This window comes from Mus musculus, chromosome 11 (genome assembly GCF_000001635.26).
Source record: "Mus musculus strain C57BL/6J chromosome 11, GRCm38.p6 C57BL/6J".
NCBI lineage: Eukaryota > Metazoa > Chordata > Mammalia > Rodentia > Muridae > Mus > Mus musculus.
In genome coordinates, this window is record NC_000077.6 from 76821576 (window position 1) to 76847449 (window position 25874).

Consider the following 25874-nt stretch of genomic DNA (forward strand, 5'->3'; position numbering starts at 1 on the left):
GAGTACACATGCTTTGCAGACACATACAAACAGATTTAAAGGAGGGAGCCCTGCTCTGTATGTTCTCTGGCCATGGGGGACGTGATCTAACACAGTACTTTTCTTGATAAAGCCCCGTGAGAGGAAAGCACACTTGCTTTATTGTGGCTGCCTTCAGAAGGATTTCATGTACTGCATTACCTCCCTTAATCTACAGTTCTCTCGTGACTCAGAAGAACAGAAAACAAACTTATTTCACAGGAACAAACAACAAAAAGCTATCCTACCTTTAGAAAATCAAAAAGTCTTTAGTCACCAGTTTCAATTCATAATTTAGAAATTTCTTAGAAATTTCTTCTAAAATTACCTAAAAACCTGGAAACAAATGGAGATACTATCTGATTTATGAATAATTTAAGAATTTTTTTTGTGAGATGCCTCAAATACACATCAGTTGACTTCTGTGTTAAATTTAACATTTTTCCCAATACTAAATGTCAAAGACCTTGTAAGTATAAGAAATATAAGCAGTTGGTTTGGATCTGTTGGTTTGATTTTTATTTTTCAACAACACAAGACCTATCTGCACAAAGCTAGCCTGCACTGTAACAGGAAGCAAACACTGATCCGTAAACAGATCTGATGCTACCACCAGCAGCCACTGCCAAACTCAGTCAAGACATTTACCTATTTTTTTTTAAAGGCTAGTATATAATTTGATTCAACATAAAGGAGAATGTCAGATTTCACAATAACATCTGAATACGGGCAAAGACAATTTTAATTTGGGGAGTAAAATATTCAGCTATAGGCATACCTGAAAAACATCTTAAGAACAGTAGAAAGCATCTGCCATTTGTCTTATTAATAATGGTAGTAAGCAAGCCTCTATGGATGCTTAGTCTCCTAGGGGGCCATCCAAGCCAATGATCTTCACCTTATCCACACTAAATTGAAAAAATATGCAACAGCTCACAAATTATTGATTTCTGTGGTGCTGAGGATCGAACCCAAGCAGGGCCTTAAAGAAACTAGGCAAGCACTATGCTGCTGAGTGATCCTCCCAACTTACCTCACAAATATTGAGTTGGTATCCAAATGTTTTAATCTTAAATTTGAGCAGTTGTAAGCAAAATAATATCCTGCATAACAAAATGTTAAATAAAACTTCAATGTTACTTTAAACATATTCAAATAAAAAAAAATGGCATAGAAATTTGATTTTTAGAATCTTATTTTTCTTTCATTTTAAAAGCTTATGCCCGTGGATACTTCTGCCTTCAGGTATGTTTATGCACCCTATGTGTACAGTACCACATAGAGAAGAGGGGGTCAGATCTCCTGGAACTGGAGTTACAGATGGCTGTGAGCCACCAAAGGGAACCAAACCCAGGTCCTCAGAAAGAGCAGTCAGTGCTCTTAATCTCTGAGCCATCTCTCCAGCCTCCAAAGTAACTATTAGAACCTGTCCAGTGCTACAACAAGTTATCAATGCCAGTATTAATTGCTATGGGTAAGCTAAAGGTTCTCAGATCAAATGATCCACTCATAGCCGTTACTCTTTTTCTTCCAACTCATCTTCATCTGCTTTAAGATACTCAATTCACCTTTGTAACAGAACAAGTCCCTGCTACTGATTTTAGCCCAGAGATCTGGCTTTAAAGAGGGGGGAGACTTCAAAACAGTCAATTTTTTATTGAAAACTACTACCCCTTCACTCCTTTCTCTTAGACTGAAGCTTCCATGTTAAAACAGCAACTATCAAGCTAGGCCCTTGGAGAGGCAGGCAAGTCTCTAAGTTCAACACAAGCCTGGTCTACAAAGTGACTTCCATGACAGCCAGGACTACAAAGAGAAACCCTGTCTCAAAAAACCAACCAACCAACCAACCAGCCAGCCAAACAAACAAACAAAAACCAAACCCAATGCCAACTAAAAACCCCAACAACTTCCCCTCTTCCCAGGCTGAATTAGCATCCCAGAAACTGTACTTGTTTTATTTTATTTGTGTTCTCATTACTCTCTTACAGTACCTGTTTAATTTTTAAGTTAGGTGCTGTAAGAGAATAACAGCAACTGATAAATAAAGCAAGTATAACAATATACTATACTGAAAGTCACGTGAATATGCTACTGTCTTTCTGGAATATACTCATTTCTCTTATTCAGAGGTGATATGAGCATTATTTAAATTGGACCACACAAGATTTGAAAAACCAAGTGGAAACCAGACACTACTGGGCAGGGAGTATACAGAGTGTGGATATTCTCATCGAAGGAATGAGTCATGTCCCAGGCAAGATACAGGCAGAATGATGTAAGATTCCATTGTGCCACTCAGATCAGTGTATAATTTAAAGCTTATCAATCACTTATGGCTGGAATTTTCCATTTAAGACTTTCAGACTATGACTGATGACTGGTAACTGAAGCGTAGGAAAGCCTAACTTCAGGTAAGGGCAGACTTCTCAGAGTTTCAAAAGGTAGTAAGAACATTTCACAATTTCAATTTCTGTATGTATAATAAATGATAAGTTTGCATTTCAAGATACTTTTAAAAGTTAATAAATATGGTAATTCATTAAAAAGTGTAAGGAGGCACACTGAACCAAACAAGTGAAAAATGCAGGTTCAGGCAGGCAGGCTTTCTCTGTGTAGCCCTGGCTATCCCGAAGGAGTCACTTTGTAGACTAGGCTGGCCTTGAACTTACAGACTTGCCTGACTCTCCCAACTGTGCTTAAAAAAAAAAAAAAAAGGCCCCAATTTTAAGTCTTTAAATTCAAGCTGCCTAATTCCTACCAGAACTTGTTATTTGCACTCGGGTCACTTCTGTGAACATCCATTTCCTTCACCACTCCCACTAGATACATATTTGCTAATGATAGGATTCTATAGAACTAGATGTAGTCCTGCCTGGTCTCGGTTCCCACTTGGTCAACACCCTCTCACATCTCTGAATTGTATTTTTCCTTATAAAAGTGTTCTTGATTATCTGAATTACACAGAAAAGGGGTCATGGACTGAAAGCACCTAACTCACAGACATGAGCTCTGGAACCCTGAGAGATGAATCCTGGCCAGCATACGTGGCTCTCCCTTGGTGAAGGCGGAAAAGGCTCTCTGAGCCCATCATCACGTTACAAAGTACACACATGTGCTGATCCTAAAGGTCAGGCTCTGTACTAGGGCGGACCACAGCTCGAGGAAGCAAACTCATGACTCAAGAAGAAGCAAGTGCTCTGTTTGAATATGGTTTTATGTCCTTTTTTTTTTCCTTTTACACTAAATAGCTCTCAGATTTAAGAGGAGAAAGAAAAAGGAAGAAAGCTTCCACCAGGTCTTTAACATACAGGACGAGGTAAGACCGAAAGCAGTTGCTAACACAAATTTCACCATCGTTCCTACTTGTGAACCGTGAACAGGTTAACACTTGGTGCTTGAATTGTCAGCATCCCTTCATGAAAACCTCCTGCTGCAAAATGCTACAAACGTTTTCACTCTGGAGGCGAAAAATCACCCATCTGTTCGACTATGTTCTAGTTGGATTTTGACTCTAAGAAATTAAATTATGCCAGGAAACTGTATCGATTCAATCTTCAGAACTGTGGACTGACATATGCCCATCACATGTCTTACAACCCTCAGCCTCTTTTCACTTTGATCCTGCCGAGGCTCTAGAAGCTGTTTCTTTCTTCTTTTTCTCTTTCTTTCTTTCTTTTTTAAAGATTTGTTTATTTTATGCATATGAGTACACTGTAGCTGTCTTCAGGTACATACAACAGAAGAGGACATCGGGTCCCACGACAGATGGTTGTGAGCCACCATGTGGTTGCTGGGAATATGAACTCAGGACCTCTGGAAGAGCAGTCAGTGCTCTTAACCACTGAGCCATCTCTCCAGCACTTCGAAGCTGTTTCTTAGCAGCTCCTTAGTACTTGGGAAGATTAAGTAGTACCTCGATGTCACTCTCCTCCCACAGCAAGGTGGGGCTTGGGTGGATCTCTTCTAAGGGTTCTCCTCGACACTCCACCAGCACTAGTCCTGTGATTCATCTTGCACACTTTTTATTTATTTATTTTTTAGTTACTCTTCTCTTCTATATTACACACTTACTGCGGTTTCCCTTCCTCCTCTCTTCACAGCTTTCCCACCCCCTCCACCCCTCCCACAAATCCACACCGCTTCTGTTTCCCTTCAGAAAAGGGCAGGCCTCTGGGGATGACAACCAAACATGGCATATCAAGTTGCAATAAGACTACACACATCTCCTCACATTAAGGCTGGATGAGGCAACCCAGCTGGAGAAAAAGGATCCTAAAAGCAGGCAGCAGAGTCAGAGACAGCCCTGCTCCCACTGTGAGAAGCCCCACAGGAAGACCAAGCTACACAACTGTAACGCATACGCACAGGACCTAGCTCAGACCCAAACAGGCTCCCTGATTTTCTGAAACAATTTCTTATACCTCTTATATTCCCCTTCATTCCCATGTAATCCTGTGGATAAAGCCCTTATCATCAGAGATCCCATTTCAGATAACTATAAAAACTCTTCCTAGATCCCCCTCTTCTAGGACTCTGTCCCTTTCCACACAGAGTTAAAGGTGATCTGAAATGAGCAGTGCCACCCTGCCCAACACGAGTAGACAGGCATCACATTCATGGTGTTAAAGAAGAGGATGTTCTGTGGTGAAGGCAGGAGAGTGAGTTACTTGGAGGCTTTCTAGAGGCACGGTGACCTGTAAAGGTCTGTATTTGCCAGCAAAGGACAAAGAGTCCAGCACACAGGGGAGGCAGAGGAAAAGGCTCGATAAGTAGGTTGGATCAGACTCCATTGCAGCTCAGACCTGATCCTATAAAATGTGAAACCAGCAGGCATGGCAGGCATAGAGCCTTTCAGATTTCCTCCATGTGTTGTTTTTTTTTTACTGCACAGCTTTAAATACTTGTAAGACCCTGCCTGACACACACTTCCTAAGCCTGACAACTATACCTCAGATTAGTAAACAGACGTCAGGAAACACACATGAAGCACTGCTCTGCACATGTTCTTCAGGTCAGACTGGTTTGTCTCTGCTGTTCAGATCCACTAGTCTTCATGACTGAACAGTTACTGAGAGAAACTAAACTCCTTATGACCCTTAAGGACTCATCTTTTATTAATAGCAAATGCTGTGGTTTATCTTTCCAGTTATGCATTGCATATTTCTTTGTTTTAGATTCCAGTTTTCTGGTTTATGCCCTATTTAATGACATAGGAAACATTCAAGCCAGCACACTTCAGTGTTTAGAGCACATTAGTGCTGCTCAGAGTAATGGCCATTTAGAGGAAGAATGTGAATGTCCACATGATCAAAGGAGTTCACGCTTATACAAACCTGCTCTGGGTATGTGATGTGCTATCTGCTCACATTTCATAACTGATCAAAGATTAAAAACAGAGGGAAGAAGGCTCGATAAATCAACACAATGTTTCCTTCTTCCAAAGAAAGTGGTAAAAAATCATAATTGCCAGTTGGAAAAGGCTCAGTGCCACGTTAGCAACAACTTAAAAACCAGAGCAGAGCCCCATAACTATAAAGCATTGCAGCAGCTGTCCCAACGAGTAACAGTGTGCAGACATGTGAACAGCACGAGGCTGGCTGGTGACGATATTTCTGAGTAATTTTCTGTCTCAATAATCATTCAAATTACAGGGAAAACAACCCGAGGTAAGTTGTAAATGACTGAGGTGTATAAACAAGCCAGGACAAAAGAAAAAAAGAGTTATCGTGTGCAAATTGTAAGATGTTTGTTCCTATTAGAAAAAAGATTGAAAGCAATTCAGTTCTATGGCAACAGTGATCAAAAGCAAAGCTGTTCCAAGGTGGAGGCAGTGCCCATTACTGGGTTGTAGGAGACGTTAGTGGGTTTAGACACACTTTTAAAATAAAGGAAATATTACAATGGCAAGCTAGTTATCAGATGCTTGCAGTGATGGGAAGATAAACCAACCAAGAGCCTGCCATGTGCTAGGTAAGTGCTCTACCACTGAGCTATATCTCTGGCCCCACATTTAGGTATTGTCTCATAAAGTTTAAAAAAATAGAAGTTTTTAACATATATACACATTGATGAAATGTATATAAGCAACCAAAAGCGACTGGTGAGATACTCAGCGGCAAACAGTGCATGTTAGTCTTTGTAGAGGAGCCAGTTAGGTGGCCAGCACCTGTGCCAGGCAGCTCACTACAACCAGTTCCAGGGGATCAGACACTCTCTTCCCACCTCCATAGACAACAGCACTCATGTGCACAGACATAGGTACACACATAATTTTAAAAATGTAAAGGCATTTCATATTATAGGATAATAGTAAAATTAAAAAACAAACAAAACAAAAACAAAAACAAAAAACACCATGTCCTATGATAAGACAAACTTATTTTATCACAGTAGGAATAAACGTAGGAAGAATATTTTTAGGAATTTTTGAGTCCAAAGTTAAGGTGTCTAATATTGTAAACTATGTAAACCACTTTTTACATGAATAACAAGAATTTGTTTATTCAAGTATTCACAAAAGATGCACTGTGTAGTGGCTATTCCTGGTTGTCAACTTGACAATATTTGGAATGTACTACAATCCGGAATTGGAAGGCTCACCAGTGACCCTTATCTGGAGGCTTGGAGATCCTTATCTGGATCTTGGTTTGAAGATCTTGAGCCATAGTGGCTATGGATTCCAGAAGATTGAATCTCCGAGTTAAGGAACACACCTTTAATCTGGGCTATGCCTTTCATCTGGGATTAAAGGTGTGGTGGAACACACCTTTAATCTGGGCTACACCTTTTGCTGGAGACAATATAAGGACATTGGGAGAAGGGAGTCTAGCTCTTGCTCTTGCTCCTTCGCCTGCTTGCCGTGTGAGACTGAGTAACTGCTAGATCCTTGGATTTCCATTCACAGCTGCGACTGAACAATTGTAAGGAATTGGGCTGCCGACTGTAAGTTATCAATAAATTCCTTTACTAACTAGAGACTATCCGTAAGTTCTGTGACTCTAGAGAACCCTGACTAATACAGAAGTTGGTACCAGGAGTGGTTCTAGAGTAACAGAAGTACAAGGATGAATCTTTTAAAATTCTGGAATTGGCTTGTTGATCCACCAGCACTTTCAACTATTGAAACCTCTACAGATTCTCTCCCTCCTGGGAGCTCAGAGAATTTTGAAGACCCATGGTTGAAACTATATTCCGAACTTAAAGAAGCTAATGCCCTTGATTTTCTTAATGAATTAGGTGATTCAGTGCACAAAGCTTTCTACAAGATGGGGAAAAAATCGAAAAATGATTTTACTGGCTGGCTGCTCTTAGTATCTGTGGAAAAAATGATGAATGAAAGGAAGGAGTTGTGTGATAAAATCGAAAGGCTCCAGACACAAGTAAACAATCTAAAAGTTGCTAAGTGTGTCCTTGAGGAGAATCTTCTCTCTTGTAGCAATAGAGCTCAAGTTGCAGAAAATCAAACGGAAACTCTCATTGTAAGATTGGCTGAACTACAGCGAAAATTCAAGTCTCAGCCTCAGAGTGTGTCGACAGTTAAAGTAAGGGCTCTAATTGGCAAAGAATGGGATCCTACAACATGGGATGGGGATGTGTGGGAAGACCATGTTGAAGCTGAGAATTTTGAATCCTCAGATTCTCAAGGGTTTGCCCCACCTGAGGAAGTAGTACCCTCAGCCCCACCTCTTGAAATAATGCCTTCCCCACATGAGGAAATTAATTTTGCAGAGTCTGCTCACGGCCCACCAATAGTTTCTTCTAGACCTGTAACCAGACTCAAAGCAAAACAGGCTCCTAGAGGGGAGGTAGAAAGTGTAGTCCATGAGGAAATTCGCTACACTACTAAGGAGCTTAATGAGTTTGCTAATTCATTCAAGCAGAAACCTGGTGAATATGTGTGGGAATGGATTTTAAGGGTGTGGGATAAGGGTGGAAGGAACATAAAACTAGAGCAGGCTGAGTTTATTGACATGGGTCCTCTGAGTAGAGATTCTAGGTTTAATACGGAAGCTCGCATAGTTAAAAAAGGTGTCAAAAGTTTGTTTGAATGGTTGGCTGAGGTGTTTATCAAAAGATGGCCTACTGGAAATGACTTGGAGATGCCTGATATTCCATGGCTTAGTGTTGATGAAGGGATTTTAAGACTTAGGGAAATTGCAATGCTAGAGTGGATATATTGTGTAAAGCATAATTGTCCACAATGGGAAGGTCCAGAAGATATGCCTTTCACCAGCTCTATAAGACGCAAATTGGTGAGAGGGGCACCAGCACATTTGAAGGGTTTTGTTCTTTCCCTTTTCCTTGTGCCAGATCTTAGCATTGGAGATGCTTCTGCTCAATTAGATGAATTAAATTCACTGGGTTTAGTTGGATTCCGAGGTAACAAGGGCCAGGTGGCAGCATTGAATCGCCCGAGACAAGGTGATTCTAGTTATTATAATGGACAGCGTAGACAAAAGAATGTTTATAATAACATACCCAGTAATGGTCAGCACAGGAGAGGTGAAATTTATAATGGCATGACTCGGTTGGACCTTTGGTACTGGCTAACCAATCATGGTGTTTCCAGGAATGAAATACATAGGAAGCCTACTGCATATTTGTTTGATCTGTATAAGCAGAAAAATTCTCAAACAAATGAAAGAAAGGCTACATTAGATCGTGGTAAACAGCCAAATGAAAGAAAGGCTACATTAGATCGTGGTAAACAGCAATCTCGGCCAGTGAATCAATTTCCAGACTTGAGACAGTTTGCAGATCCAGAACCCCTTGAATGAAGGGGTGGCCAGGTTCCGCTGAGGAAGGATCTTGATAAGACACTCAAAGGTTTTGCTGTTACCCTTTCTCCAGTTCTTCCCCAGAGGGACCTACGGCCTTTTACAAGGGTAACTGTACACTGGGGAAAAGGAAATAATCAGACTTTTCGGGGTCTGCTGGATACTGGTTCTGAGTTGACACTGATCCCAGGGGATCCCAAGAAACATTGTGGCCCTCCAGTTAAAGTAGGGGCTTATGGAGGGCAGGTGATTAATGGAGTTTTGACTGATGTCCAACTCACAGTAGGTCCAGTAGGTCCCCGGACACATCCTGTGGTGATTTCCCCAGTTCCAGAATGTATAATTGGGATAGATATACTCAGAAATTGGCAGAATTCTCATATTGGTTCCCTGAACTGTAGAGTGAGGGCTATTATGGTTGGAAAGGCCAAATGGAAGCCTTTAGAGTTGCCTTTGCCAAAGAAAATAGTGAATCAAAAACAGTATCGTATTCCTGGAGGCATTGCAGAAATTACTGCCACTATCAAGGACTTGAAAGACGCAGGGGTGGTGGTTCCCACCACATCTCCGTTTAACTCTCCTATCTGGCCAGTGCAGAAAACAGATGGATCATGGAGAATGACAGTTGATTATCGAAAACTAAATCAGGTAGTAACTCCAATTGCAGCTGCTGTACCAGATGTAGTTTCGTTACTTGAGCAAATTAACACATCTCCTGGCACCTGGTATGCGGCTATTGATCTGGCAAATGCCTTCTTCTCAGTACCTGTCCATAAGGACCACCAGAAGCAATTTGCTTTCAGTTGGCAAGGCCAACAGTATACCTTCACAGTTTTGCCTCAAGGATATATTAACTCTCCTGCCCTGTGTCATAATTTAGTTAGAAGGGATCTTGATCGTTTGGATCTTCCACAAAATATCACATTGGTGCACTATATTGATGACATTATGCTGATTGGACCAAGTGAGCAGGAAGTAGCAACCACTTTGGACTCATTGGTAACACATATGCGTATCAGAGGATGGGAAATAAATCCAACCAAAATTCAAGGACCATCTACCTCAGTGAAATTCTTAGGAGTCCAGTGGTGTGGAGCATGCAGAGATATTCCTTCTAAGGTGAAAGATAAGTTATTGCACCTGGCCCCTCCTACAACCAAGAAAGAAGCACAACGTTTAGTGGGTCTATTTGGATTCTGGAGACAACACATCCCTCACTTGGGTGTGTTACTTAGGCCTATTTACCAAGTGACTCGGAAAGCTGCTAGCTTTGTGTGGGGCCTGGAACAGGAGAAGGCCCTTCAACAGGTCCAGGCTGCTGTGCAGGCTGCTCTACCACTTGGACCATATGACCCAGCAGATCCGATGGTACTTGAGGTGTCTGTGGCTGATAGAGATGCTGTTTGGAGCCTCTGGCAGGCCCCTGTAGGTGAATCACAGAAAAGGCCTTTGGGATTTTGGAGCAAAGCTCTACCATCATCTGCAGACAACTATTCTCCCTTTGAAAAACAGCTCTTGGCCTGCTATTGGGCCTTAGTGGAAACTGAACGTCTGACAATAGGACACCAAGTTACTATGCGACCTGAACTACCCATCATGAGCTGGGTACTATCAGACCCTGCAAGTCATAAAGTGGGACGCGCACAGCAGCAGTCTATTATCAAATGGAAGTGGTATATACGTGATCGGGCCAGAGCAGGTCCTGAAGGCACAAGCAAGTTACATGAAGAAGTTGCTCAAATGCCTATGGTTTCTACTCCTGTTACAATGCCATCTGCTGCCAAGCATGCACCTATAGCCTCATGGGGTGTTCCCTATGATCAACTGACCGAAGAGGAGAAGACTAGAGCCTGGTTTACTGATGGCTCTGCACGTTATGCAGGCACCACCCAGAAGTGGACAGCTGCAGCATTACAACCCCTTTCTGGGACAACCTTGAAAGACACAGGTGAAGGGAAATCTTCACAGTGGGCAGAACTTCGGGCAGTACACATGGTATTACAGTTTGTTTGCAAGAAGAAATGGCCAGATGTACGATTATACACTGACTCATGGGCTGTAGCCAATGGATTGGCTGGATGGTCAGGGACTTGGAAAGATCACAATTGGAAAATTGGTGAGAAAGACATCTGGGGAAGAAGTATGTGGATAGATCTCTCCAAATGGGCAAAGGATGTGAAGATATTTGTGTCCCATGTAAATGCTCACCAAAAGGTGACTTCAGCCGAGGAGGAGTTCAATAATCAAGTGGATAAGATGACCCGTTCTGTGGACAGTCAGCCTCTCTCCCCAGCCATCCCTGTCATTGCTCAATGGGTACATGAACAAAGTGGTCATGGTGGTCGAGATGGAGGTTATGCTTGGGCTCAGCAACATGGGCTTCCACTCACCAAGGCTGACCTGGCTACAGCTGCTGCTGATTGCCAGATCTGCCAACAGCAGAAACCAACACTGAGCCCCAGATATGGCACCATTCCTCGAGGTGACCAGCCAGCAACCTGGTGGCAGGTTGACTACATTGGACCACTTCCTTCGTGGAAAGGACAGCGTTTTGTTCTTACTGGAGTAGATACTTATTCTGGTTATGGATTTGCCTTTCCTGCACGTAATGCCTCTGCTAAAACCACCATTCACGGACTGACAGAATGCCTCATCTATCGTCATGGTATTCCACACAGTATTGCTTCTGACCAAGGAACTCATTTCACAGCCAGAGAAGTACGACAGTGGGCTCACGATCATGGAATTCACTGGTCTTACCACATTCCCCATCATCCTGAAGCAGCTGGGCTGATAGAAAGATGGAATGGCCTTTTGAAGACGCAGTTACAGCGCCAATTAGGTGGTAACAGCTTGGAAGGCTGGGGCAGAGTTCTTCAGAAGGCAGTATATGCTTTGAATCAGCGCTCGATATATGGTACAGTTTCATCCATAGCCAGGATTCATGGGTCCAGGAATCAAGGGGTGGAAAACGGAATAGTTCCACTTACTATCACTCCTAGTGACCCTCTAGGAAAATTTTTGCTTCCTGTCCCCATAACTCTAGGTTCTGCTGGCTTAGAAGTTTTGGCTCCAGAGAGGGGAGTGCTCCTACCAGGAGCTACAACAAACATTTCATTGAACTGGAAGCTCAGACTTCCCCCTGGTCATTTTGGGCTTCTAATGCCCTTAAACCAACAGGCTAAAAAAGGAATAACAGTGTTAGGAGGGGTGATAGATCCAGATTACCATGGGGAAATTGGATTACCTCTTCACAATGGTGGTAAGCAAGATTATGTCTGGAGTGCAGGAGATCCCTTAGGGCGTCTCTTAGTACTACCATGTCCTGTGATTAAAGTCAATGGGAAACTACAACAGCCTAATCCAAGCAGGATGACAAAGGACGCAGACCCATCAGGAATGAAGGTATGGGTCAATCCTCCAGGAAAAGAGCCAAGACCTGCTGAGGTGCTGGCTGAAGGTGAAGGAAATACAGAATGGGTAGTAGAGGAAGGTAGTTATAAATACCAATTAAGGCCACGTAACCAGTTGCAGAAACGAGGATTATAAAGTAATATGAATGCCCCCTTGTAAATTGACAAATGTGTTTGCGATTGTACGAGGGATAGTTATATCATGTTAGGCGTATTCACAACCTTGTTATTGTTTCATGTGAACATGAGATATTATTTGTGTCAAGTTGACAAGGGGTGGATTGTAGTGGCTATTCCTGGTTGTCAACTTGACAATATTTGGAATGTACTACAATCCGGAATTGGAAGGCTCACCAGTGACCCTTATCTGGAGGCTTGGAGATCCTTATCTGGATCTTGGTTTGAAGATCTTGAGCCATAGTGGCTATGGATTCCAGAAGATTGAATCTCCGAGTTAAGGAACACACCTTTAATCTGGGCTATGCCTTTCATCTGGGATTAAAGGTGTGGTGGAACACACCTTTAATCTGGGCTACACCTTTTGCTGGAGACAATATAAGGACATTGGGAGAAGGGAGTCTAGCTCTTGCTCTTGCTCCTTCGCCTGCTTGCCGTGTGAGACTGAGTAACTGCTAGATCCTTGGATTTCCATTCACAGCTGCGACTGAACAATTGTAAGGAATTGGGCTGCCGACTGTAAGTTATCAATAAATTCCTTTACTAACTAGAGACTATCCGTAAGTTCTGTGACTCTAGAGAACCCTGACTAATACACACTGTTTACCTTCTATTACAAGACATGATTCAAAGTCAAGGAAATAGAATACCAAATAAACTGGAAATCCTGCCCTAGTGAAGTGGGAGCTCTTGCAGAGATAAGTAGCTACAGTGCCTGATGCAAAGCTAAGTGCTTAAAACAGTTCTCAGCTGAGCCTCATCATCCTGGGAAAGAGAGCATACCGTTTATCTTCATTTTATACTTAGGGATGTAGAGTGAAAGAATTCATTAACATGTTGAAGATCAACTAATCTCTCTTATCTATATACACACAGAATTTGCTCTTAGCCTCTATCTATGCCTCTGTCTGCAGGGAGGTAAAAGATAACCATGCCCTGCCCTAAATGGTTTCTAACATTTACACAGAATGGTGACTTTGGTAAAATCATTCAGTTACAGTCTTGGGTTTCTTGCCTTTCCTAAACTATATAAGTATACATAGATTCTTTCTTGTGTGTCTGTGTGTGTGCATGCATTTGTGTAACTGTTCATGTGTGGTGTGTGTGTGTGTGTGTGTGCCAGAGAACAATCTCAAGTTCATCATCAAGAACACAGTCCACTTCCCAGAAAGGTCTCTCACTGGTCTAGCGTTCACCTAAGCTAGAATGGTTGGCCAGCAACCCCAAGGACCCTCCTCTTCCTCCTCTGCCTTCCCAGTGTTGGGATAAGACACACACCACTATACCTGACATTTTTACATAAAACTCAGAGGCTTGTGCTAGCTCCCCAGGCCTTAAAGACAGAAACTCTTTAAACGGTGACCCAAACTACAGCCCAGTTTCATTAAATATGATTTGGAATATACATATTAAGCCATCAGCTAATTTTTATGTCTGAAAAGCTTTCAAGATGGCTCCTCGGATGGCTGAGACAGAAGTATCAAGCTCAATTCAAGCCTGGGCAACTTAGTGAGACCCTGTCTCAAAATAGAATTTAGAGGCTAGAGAGGTGGCTCTGTGGTTAGCACTTGCTGCTCTTGCAGAGAGCACCCACACAGTGACTTACAACTCCAGCTCCAGGGGATCCAACTCATTCCTTGGCCTCCTCAGGCAGCAGGCATGTGTATGGTATACATACATCCAAACATTCACATACATCAAATAAAAATAAATTTAAAAGAAATTTAAATGTTAAAGGATGGCTGGGGATGTAGCTCAACGGCAGAATGCTGCTAGTATGCACAAAATCATGGGTTTGGCCTCTAGTTCTGACTTAAAAACCAATACACAGTCAAACGACAAGAACAAAACAAAGAGTGGGGGAAAGGTATGCCAATGGCAAAGGAATCGACATTGTGCTGGGTAAAATCTCCTGGCTAGACTCTCACAACTACACAGCTTTAGCAGGTGAGTGACTTTTCACAGGCCTACTCGGACAGCCATTCCCTACCTGGGTTTGAAAGGCATGTTGAGAGAAGCCAGGACTCCATATGGGCAGCTAAGCATGCATGTCAGCCTTGGCAAGCATGGGGAAGGCAGTGGCGGCCCCATCACTCCACTCCCACACTACTTATCTGCTATCTGATCCTTGCAAGTAGCAACTGTTTCTGCTCTGCTCTTACTGTGTCCCTATTGCCTAAAGCAGAATATGGAACGTGGCAGGCAGTCAGGAACATTTACTAAGTGAATAGCTATATTGTGTGAGATCGTTCGTTTCTTAGTCCTTGAAGTTTTATAAAGCAAAAAGGACCAAACTAGATCAATATGTTCATTTTCAGCTCTAAGACATGTACACTTCTTTGAGCAGGAATTTATAAGCACATCGCACAGAGTATTAGTAAAGCCATTCCAGGACATCCGGCCTTGAAAATAGGCCCAGTCACAGGTCTTTACAACATCTCCCTGTGGTGCTGCATGACAGAAACAAGACAATTTTATCCTGTGCAAGCTACTGGAGCCAGCACGGCTTTCTCTCTAGGAAGCAGTTGCTGTGGCAGGAAGAGAAGCTAGCAACTGCAGAAACAACACAGTGCATCTGACCGCTCAGCTCAAACAAGAGGGATGTTGATGCTCCCCAAACAATGAACAATGGCAGCCACAAAGCTTAGCTTCCTCAGAGATGGGGAGAAACAAAAACACTTCATAACCGGCTTAATGGAAGAATCTGTGACTATGAAGCAAAGTATACTTCTTTTCTCTAAAAACCGCATAGTTATTTTTCAAACTGTGTTTTTGTGTATGCTTCAGTCAACTGTCAATTCAGAATAACTTTTTAACCTTTTAAGGTGTTTTTTTTAAAAAACCAAAAAGATAAAATAAATTATCATTCATCCCATTATCTTAAGTAATATCTCTAATTCATACAATAACTTGACCAGTTCACAAAACTACTGGCTCACAAAGTAGATATTTAATCAATTTATTTCTGAAGACTGAAATGTAAGGATTACACATTAAAGTATACTCCCTTATAGTGCTTTTCAAACCATGTCCAACTTTAACGAGGGAAGAGGTTATCTGCTAAATATTTCAGACTTGTAGATGTTTGTAACACATAAACTATGGATAGAAACTAGAGGGGGTCAGAAAATTCTAGAAGGTATTCAGTCCTCTAACTTAAGACTCCTTTTCAGTATACGCAGCTAGACATAAAAAAAAAAATCAAAAAGTTATTAGCCTGGCATGATAGCACATGCCTTTGATCCCAGCACTTGGGAGGCAGAGGCAGGAGAATCTGGGTTTGAGACCAGCCTGGTCTACACAGACATAAGACATAAGACATAAGACATAAGACATAAGACATAAGACATAAGACATAAGACATAAGACCCTGTCTCAAAAACCAAACAACAAAAGCCAAAAACATCAATGGCATAAATAAAGGTGAATTAAGAGACATGTCACAAGATGTTCTATAATGATTGCCAGCAGATAAGTAAAGAGCACCTCAGCATCTCATCATGGACTCTAGTGACATTCCTATAAGTTCAACTGCTCCTTCTGCTTACGTTTTGAAGACTTTAAAGGCTGGGTAGCTCAGGCTGGCCTCAGACTTGTGATCCTGCTATCTTAGTCTTCTGCATGCTGGGGATTCGTGTGTGCACCCTGTCTAGCTTCTTTCTGCATATTGTTTCTGTGCAGGTGATGTATGCCTCTATAAGTGTGAAGGGAGGGTGTACACCCCCAGGTGCATGCCTGAGGCGGCCAGAGGAAGATGTCAAATATCTTCCTCTCTTGGGCTCCACAGTGAGTGTCTCACTGAACCTGAAGAGGTTACCTGTTCAGTTAAGTTTCCAGGAACTTCCATCTGACAAGACTAGGTCACAGGCACACATGCCACACAGGGCTATTATGTGGGTGCTGGGGATTTGAACTCAAGTCCTCTTGCTTTCAAAATAAGTGCTTTTACTTACTGAGCCATCTTCCTAGACCTACTTCTATATTGTGCTTTATTATTCTGAAAATTTAAAACGGTAGCTGCTTTCATGATTTAATTTATTATTTGCCTTTCATAAGTATGGGTGTTTTGCCTGCATATATGTCTGTACACCATGAGATCCTGCTGCACCTGCAGGCCAGAAGAGGGCTACAGAACCCCTGGAACTGGAGTTACAAACAGTTGTGGATAGATGTGAGCTGTCATGTGGAGACAGAAATCGGATCTCAGGAAAACCAGCAAGTGCTCTTACCTGATGAGCCATTTCTCTAGCCCCACTTCTATGACTCCTAGCCTGAGAGTGAGGACTCAGACACTTACTCGTACAACAGTGTTCACTATGGCACTACTCCACAGTGAAGTAGAAATGACTCAGTGCCATCAACAGAGAATGGATAGGCAAAATCTATTACATATCTGTGTATGCGAATGTGTATGAGAATATTATTTAGCTATACAAAGGAATGATATTCCGGTACATGATACAGAATGGATGAACACTGAGAACATTATGGTAAGTGAAGCACAGCAGATGTAAAAGTACAAATATTTTATGACTTTAATTATGTGAAATACCTAGAATAGACAAATTCACAGAAAAAAGAAAATAGATTAACGGTTTCCTGTAACTAGAGAAAGGAAAGTAATAGGAATTACCTAATCATTACAGAGTATCTGAGGTGATATAAATATTCAGAAAATAGACAGTTAGTAATGGACATATAACACTGTGAATGTTCTTACTATCACTGACGTCGTAGTCTCATACCTAGAAAACTGGCCAAGCATTGTGGTTTAACCCTGTAATCTCAGTACTCAGAACACTGGCGGCAAGATGATAAAGAGTTCAAGCCTGGAATGCTTGGGCTGATGCGATAAAGAACTTGCCTAGGCTGACTGGGCCCCTGGAGTTTGATTCCTCAACACCACAAAAATTTTCACAAAAACAGGCATTCACATGCATGAGCAAGCAAAGAAAGCAAAATGGCAATTTTTTTTGCTAAGTATTTATGTATAATATATTTAAATAGATGTATATATAATATTTATATAATATTCATAATATTTAAATATATATTTAAATATATTTATATATTATATTATATAAGTTATCATACATATATTTATATAAAACATAATTTTATATAATTTATATATTAAAATATATTTATATGAAAGTATAATATATGAAGCATATTATACTTTTATATAAATATAAAATAATATTTATATATTATACTTTATATAAATATATTTTACATATATATATGATCTTATACTTTAATATATTTATATATTAAATATAGAATGTAGAATATTTATAATTTATATATTTATATATTAAACATACACTATATAATAAAATGGTATATTATATTTTATATTATATATTATATCAAATATATAAAAATAGTTTTTATATAGTATATACTATACTTTATATATTATATTTTTAATATTTATAGATTATATATGTATATATATATAAAGCAAGCCAGAATTCCATGATCAACCCACAGATTAAAATACATGAGCAAATATACCTTTATGTAAAAGATAAGATTGATGGTCACTATTTCTAGCCAAATAATTTAAGACCTATAACTTAACTTTCTGTGTCTCCTGACATGTGATATGGTCTACATAATAATCTTACTGGGAAACTGAAGTTGAAGTACAATGTAGAAAGTGACAAACCTAAAAATTGCAAAGTTCTATAAGACAACAACTTGGACTGTTGTTTTGGGTTTTTTTTTTTTCATTACAATTACATTTCTGTGTGTGTGCATGTGTGCTTGCGCGCGCGTGCACGTGTAGGCAGGTAGGTAGGTACACGCATGCAACAGTGCATATGTGGAGAGCAGGGGGCAACTTTCGGGAGTTAGTACTCTCTTTCCACCATGTGGGTCCTATGGCCCTGACTCTGGGTGTTAGGCTTGGTGGCAGGTGCCTTTATCCACTGGGCCATCTTTCTGGCTCCCGCCCAGATTCTTAACAAGATCAAATATAATGGCTGTGCCTTGACCAGATCCTGGATTTGGAGAAAAAGGAACTACAAGGGACATGAAGTCCAGGCAGCATGTGGATGACAGTGCTGACTGATTACTGACCTCTCAGGTGGGGGAATGGTGCTTGGAAGAACAAGTGCTGAGGGACTTAAGGGATCTGTCAGCTACATATTTTTGAGTGGTCTGGGGAAGAATTGGGGGGGGCATGTGTAGGCGGGGAGGTGGAGCATATGGGTTAAGAGATCAGCAGGGGAGGTCAACTGGAGATAGTACATATTTCTGTGGTCGTCTTTAAATTTTGCTGTAGTTTTGGAAACTTCAGACATACAAAGATATAACCTGTTTAAGAAGTGAAATTGCACATTTCCTCCTGCATTCAGAATACATGTAAGAAAGCTAAACCAACAAAAGGAAATGCAACAGTCAGTGCTTTGCATACCTTCCACGTCATACCAGTGCGCGCCATTCGTGATCCCATCTTTGAAAGTCTCGTCTTCATCTCCTGGACAATGGGGTTCGCCAGTTTTCATTATAGGGTGGTTAGAGGCATAAGCTTTTGCCAAGTATCTAAAGACTTCATCATCGGAGGTTTTGCTATAGAGTCCAGTGGTCTTATGCTCGGGAGAATCATCAAAAGGATAGCTTGCTACCACTGAGCCACCATGAAGATTTCCAGAAAGCACAAACCTTTGAAAACATAATCAAATTACATATCACCCTTAGAAGGCACAGACAATACCAAGCATTTAAAACCTCCACAGGATCTTTCATAAATAAACTCAGTTTTTTCTTCCTTTATTCTTTTTTCATTCATTCATTCATTCATTCAATCAATCAATCATTCACTTAATCAGTCCTGAGGATGAACTCAGGGCCTGGGCACATGCTAGGCACTGACTCTATCCTCCAGTTCCACAAATTAAATACCTATCCTGGGGCTGAATACCTCAGTGGATACCTGCCACTAAGCCTAGTGCCCTTCATTTAATCCTCAGGACCCACAATAGTGGAAGGGAGAACTGAGTTCCACAAGTTGCTTCCTAACCTACACGCACACTTGGCATGTGTGCTCTCCAACACATATAAATAAATATAAAAAGGTATTTAAAATTTCAGAACTAAGAACATAGCTTAATGGCTGAGTGTTTGCCTAGTATGCATAAGCCCTGGGTTTGATCTCCAGCAATCAATCAATCAATCAGGGTGCTTTTACATTTCAAGTTAACCATAAGTACTTACAGAGGTTTCCATCATTGAACATGTTGCTGAATAAATACCACATTAACTAATGTTTTAGGAAGTGTCTTACATGAGAAATTTCCAATTCATTAATTAGGTTGACCTGCAGGAACTTGCCAGAATTCAATCTTATTTTTTCCTACCTATAAAAGTGACAATTTCATATAGGGTAACTTGGAACTTATGTTTCATAATGTGTCAATTTCATAGGAAAAGTGGCTAACATAATAAACGTGTTGATTACAAGAGGTAAGTTAATAACATTATGTTCTATATACTTACTGCCCAAAGAAAAATTTCAGGATAAGGCATCTATCTGATTTAAAACACAATATATCTTATCTGACTCCAGTTTCACAAAGTCCTTATACCAAATTATATTTTCAAGAAAGATACAAAGTTGGAAAGATTCAGGAAAACTCCACCTGATATATATAATGAGCTTCTTTCAGAGAAAACCAATACAGAGCCATCCTCTGCTACCCCAAGGTTTCTGCCTGGGCCACTAGATAACAAACTGACACAGACAAGGGGGTTTCTATTCAAAAACAATTCTACATGGGGCGGGGGTGGGGGGGTGGGTTCTGGGGGTTAAGCAAGCAAAGCTCCTGTTAGCCACACCCCCTAACTCTGAGCTACAGCCCCAGCCTCATTTCTATTTCTGAGTGAACCACTAATGTGGTCCAATTTATAGCTACAGAAGATCACAAGAGCTCCCTCTGAGGAGAAAACTAAAAGTAAAGGCATGCGTTCTCTTTGCACATCCTTCCCTTATGTAACTGTTCAAACCATTACTATAAACAGAGATTAAATATTTCCTCTTTGCATTCTGACTAGAATCGTCTTGCGTCTGGTTACTTGTAGTTACAATAAACTGACCTTCTGAGAGTCTAAACATTTCTCTCTATATGCTTGAAAGAAAACTAAAATTATCATATGTGTAATCTGAAAGGCTACTTTAGGCATGATCAGTACTTTAGGCATCTCTGAGGTAGACAATGAATGTTGTTTATAACAGAAGGAAAAACTTAGCCAGTGATGATAAAGGAGATGAGTTTAAAATGAATACAGTTTTCATTAGTGCCTGTCCAGACACCAGAGAACGACCTTTGTTGTAAATGTCTCCCAGAGCTGTTCTTCAACAGTAATGTGATCAGAAGTTATTGCCTCTAAATCCCCATTTCTATCTCATCTATAAAATGTGAATATTCAACCCGCCTCTCAGAATTATTACATCTATTAAAACCAACACATGATCAGAACTCCACACTAGCTCCTCATTTCTTTGGAGCTCTCTAGCATCCTGGTCAGTTTCAGTCCGCTTCTGACTGCCTCTGCCCCTCCTTGAGTGACAGAACAACCTGGGAACAACAAAGGCTGTCACAGCGAGCTTTCGGATTCCACCTAGCTACTGTATTAACCATTTACGTTCTGGTTGTATTTCTAAAATAACTCAAGATTTTTTTTCCTCCATTTACTTTGGGAAAACTATAAAAAGGCTCTCCCAGTTCAGGCACTTCACTTAGCAGCAAGCATTTTTAAAGTATTAACTATGAGCTGGATACTACTGCAGGCATTAAAGTACATACGAGCAACAACAGAAAAGCCCTGAATATTCTGTGTAAGTAGGGTGTGCTACTTCACATATTTTAGGTTAAGGCTCTACTAAATGAGAGATCCTTTTGTTCAACACTGTTGCAATACTTCTCAGAAACATCATAAAGAGGACCTGATGTTTCAACCACTCTTACAACCAAGTAAGGTTAGTAATCTATGAGAGTAATTAAATGTGATTCTCTGTATTCTAATTACATAGTTTTAAGATACAATGTCACTCTTCTGGGGACAATGTCAAAACAAAGCAATACCTGTCACAGTAGCTGTAAGGCTACTCTTTAGTATCTTTGTCAAAGAGCGATCATTTGCAATCTTATTTGAAAGATGTTTTAAGATTTCCACTCAAATCCTCAAGTGTTTGACTTCAGTATCATAAGATTTAAAGAAGTCGCTAAATATACCATATTAAAAATAATAATCTTTATAGATTTTAAAAATTAACTTTGAAATTAACTTTATTATATTCTTCCTATAGCCCTATAAACAACCTCTTTAAAAATGGAGAATTTGATATTTGGATAACAATAAAGACTCGAAAATACTATACATCATATACAATATCCCTCAAAAATAATCTGAATTAGCCGGGCGTGGTGGCACACGCCTTTAATCCCAGCACTCGGGAGGCAGAGGCAGGTGAATTTCTGAGTTCGAGGCCACTCTGGGCTACAGAATGAGTTCCAGGACAGCCAGGACAATACAGAGAAACCCTGACTCCAAAAAAAAACAAAAAACAAAAAACAAAAACAAAAAAGAAAAAAGAAAAAAATCTGTATCCACACCCAACATGATGATAACATTCTTTATTAAGTATAGCAAAGGTTGGGATGTAGGTCAATGGTAGAATGCTTTCCAGGCCCCGAGGCTCAACCCTCATAAACCAAAGAAATGTCTTAAGAGTTTTTCTCTCTTTTCTCCCTCATCCCTCACCTTTCAGTTCAGGGCCCCACGTAGATGAGGAAGGCACTCCACTACTGAACTATAAATGTCAGCATGGAAAAACTTCATATGCACTGGGAGGAGGTGGTGGACACCTTTAATTCCAGCTCTTGAGAGGTAGGTTTCTCTGAGCATAAGGCTTGCCAGCCAAGGCCACACAGAGAAACCCTGTCAAGAAGAGAGAGAGACAGACAGAGAGAGAGAGAGAGAGAGGAAGAAAGAGAGAGAGAGAGACAGAGAGAGCAAGAAAGAGAGAGAGAGAGAGAGAGAAGGAAGGAGTTGGATGAAAGGAATATCAGGACGTCGCTGAAACAACTTACTTCACAAAACACATTTAAAAGTATAGTTTTCTCACATAGACTAATGTCTGTGTTTTTCTTTTTAATATCCCTTTTTAATATTTGGAAGAGTTAAGCAGAGAGTGAATTTTTGCCTTGAGACTATCAGTATCACCCCAGGAAAATTCTTCACATTTGGCCACAACAGAACAACCAAAGATAAAGTCCCTGCAAGAGGTGTTATGGGACATTTTTAAACACCCAAGCAATGCAAACAGTGCAGGTGATACAGTTTCTCAAAAAAAAAAAAAGCCCTAGCTGGCAATGGCAAGCACCTTTAATTCCAGCAGAGGCACAAGTATCTCTGTGAATTTGAGGCCAGCCACCCGGTCTACCTGGTGAATTTCAGGCCAGCCAAGTCTATATAGTGAGACCCTGTTTCAAAACAACAACGAAAAGTAAAATAAAAAGGCCTGCTTGTCGTAGCACCTGACAGTTTAAGGGCCATATCAAAATCAAACTTGTGCAGATGTTCAGAAGTCTAACATGGTCAGGGAGAGGAAACTGTCCTACAACATCTAAACAGGATAAGCATCTACAGGGGACCTTCTACACACTAGTAAAGTCAAAGGCAGATGACTAAAACCATCTGGAACGATCATAATGTCCACAATTTTCTAGATTTCATAATATATGACTGACATCTTACAAAAGACATCACTTCAGGAGGGCTGTATGTAGCTCAGTTGGTACAGTACTTGTTAGCATGCATGATGCCCTGGGTTCAACCCCAGGCACGGCATAAAGCAAGGCTGGTGGCACATGCCTGTAATCTCAGCTACGGCAAAAGTAGGAAGATCAGGAGCTCAGGTCATACCTGGCTACATAGCCTGTCTGTAGCCAGTCTGGGCTACATAAGAAATGATTCCAAGTCTCACAGAGAAACGTCTTTCTTCATCTTTACCTTCAGCTCATCTGCCAGTCAAAAAAACCTTCAACTCATGATACAAAGATCCCAACTACCGCCCTCAAAAGCCTTACGAAGATACACATAGGGAATATGCTGGCACAGCTGGTGCTCTAGAAAGGAAAGAGGTACAGGTTTACTTCAGACAAGAAGACTCTATCTGGAGTAAGTACCATCTTCCTCCATTCCTCCTTCCTCTTACTATTCATCTCTGAAGAGTTAGATCATAGCCCCTCTCCAAGAGATATGTTTGCAGCTCATGCACATTTTGTCATGGGGCACAGTTTCTGTCAAGTTTTAACTGAGTAAACCTCTCATATGTAGTTATAACAGCTCTTGTTACATACTAGGTTTTGAAGGTCCTCATACTTCTACTTTTTACCTTTTAAAACCCCACGCGGGCTGGAGAGCTGGCTCAGCCCGTTAAAGGCTAGGCTCACAACCAAAAATATAAAACCCCACAGGGTGCTTAAATGTTACCGATGTCAATGTCTGGCTGTACTACCGCAGTAAGAAAGAGTACAGCTGGCATCAGAAATGAAGCAGTTCTGATCTGTGGGGGTTTCCCCTTATTCCATACTCCCCTAAGCAAAATCAGAAGTAAAGGCAGGAGAATGGGTTTCTATCCAGTAGCAGAGGAAGTGACTGGGGGTGTCGTTTGCTATTTCTGAACTACATTCTGTCTCCCTGGCAGTGGAGCACTGAGTAACCAGGCTTAGATTCCCCGATGTTAGTCAACCAGTCTGCCCTTCAATTTCCCCGTATGCAAAACAAGAGTACCAGTGGTGTCTAGAGGATATGAGTGGTGTCTAGGTCGCCCGGTTGTGGTCAACATCGAGTGACATAATGCAGTCGCAGAAAGTGCTTGCCACAGTGCTTCTAGTGACAAGCTTAGCTACATACATAATGAAGGTGCTAACTTAGGAATCCTTAAAATCCGTACCCGTTGCTCATATACGATGGTCTTTCAAAAATAGGGATAGAATGGGAGGGGGGAAAAAGCCCCCCGGCTTGCCCTGCACAAATGACAGCCACAAGCAGGCTTCTTTACAGTTAGCAAGAGGAAGAGGTACTGCAACCTGGCCTCCGTTCCAGTTACTGGGTGTCACTCTCCACACCGACTGCCCCCGACCCCTTAGGCTGGCAAGCACTGTTTGGGCGCCTGCTGGCTGTCAAAATAAGCCTCCTGGCCTCGAAGGCTCACGTGGGACCGAAAGCAGTCAGGCAACGCTTACTTGTTCCTGCGGATCCAGTCGATGAGGGCGCGCACCTCCGGCACCTCATCCAGGGAAGGTGGCTCGCCGGTGCTGAACTGGTCAGGGAAGCTGCGGTTGAGGTCGCGGCCTCGGCTGTTGTCACGGCCGCTGGTCCCAGGCGGGCCGCTGTCGCCGAGGCCGCAGTCACCCTCGCGGGCACGTTCGAAGCCATCCGGGTTCAGGCTGGGCAGCAAATACACGTCGGTGGTGTTGAGCAGGCGGACCAGGCGCGGGTCCCCGCGGCGGTAGCCCGACGCCAGCTCGCGGGCCAGGTAGACCAACACCTGGCGTGACACCGTCTCGTCGCCGTGCATGTTACCCACCAGCTTCACCTGCGGCCGGCCGGGCAGCAGCGGCCCCGCGGCGTCCAGCCCCGCGGCGGCGGTGGGCGGCGGCCCCAGGCCCGCTGTGAGGCGCAGCACCCACAGCGGCCGGCCCTCCACCGAGCTGCCGATGCTGAAGAGACGCGCCAGGCCGGGTGGCCCCGCGGCCGCCGCCGCTTCCAGCGCCTCGCCCAGCGCCGCTTCGTGGTAGTAGTGGTCAAACTGGCCCTCGGCCGCCTCGGAGCCGCCAACGGTTGTCGTGGTCGCCTCAGCCTTCTTGATGTGCGCCGCCTGGGCCGAGCTCCTCAGTAGCAGCAGCAGCAGCAGCAGCGGTGGCGGCGGCAGCAGACGCAGGCGTCCCAGCCGCCAGGGCGGCCGCTCATCCCGGCCGCTCGCCATCTTCCAGCAACGCCGCTAATACCGCTCCGCTCCAGCGGCTCCACACTCCGGGAGGCGGCAGCCCGCCGGATCCCCTCCGCGCCTAGCAACCCCATCCCGCCTTCCAGCCTTAGCCAATCGTAGCCTTGAATGCTTGGGTGTCACTCTAGGGGGCGGGGCTTTCCTTAAAGCGGACGATTTTCCCTCTGGGCGTGTCTCCACTCCAGTCCTTAGGGACTTTAGTCGCTTTCCTTTCCTCCACTAAGGTTCTACCCTCTGTCTTCCCGCCTCCCTATTTCCTCTTCTACTTCTCTCGTTTTGTTTTGTTTTGTTTTGTTTTGTTTTGTTTTTTGCTCAGTCTCTTCTTTATGGCTTCTCCTCTGAAATTCTCTGAGAGCTTTTACTAGCCCCCTTCTTCGTTGCAGCATTTCTTAGCTACGCTTTAATGCTTTAGAGTCAGTAATCAAAAGAATCGAAAGGTTCCAAAGATTAAAGGACTCTTGA

The 25874-nt window shown here is 42.2% G+C and overlaps 1 protein-coding gene across 1 annotated transcript in view; it reads right to left on the reverse strand.

The window, feature by feature from the left end:
- The window catches only part of Cpd (carboxypeptidase D), a 69801-nt gene extending 44368 nt beyond the window's left edge, over positions 1-25433 (reverse strand). The window contains exons 1-2 of the mRNA NM_007754.2: positions 24649-25433; positions 18813-19060 (exon numbers count right to left, since the gene is read on the reverse strand). Of these exons, the coding sequence (NP_031780.2) occupies positions 18813-19060; positions 24649-25391 (991 nt within the window). The 5' untranslated portion in view covers positions 25392-25433. The remainder of the gene's footprint in view (positions 1-18812; positions 19061-24648) is intronic.
- Positions 25434-25874: the final 441 nt, after the last annotated feature.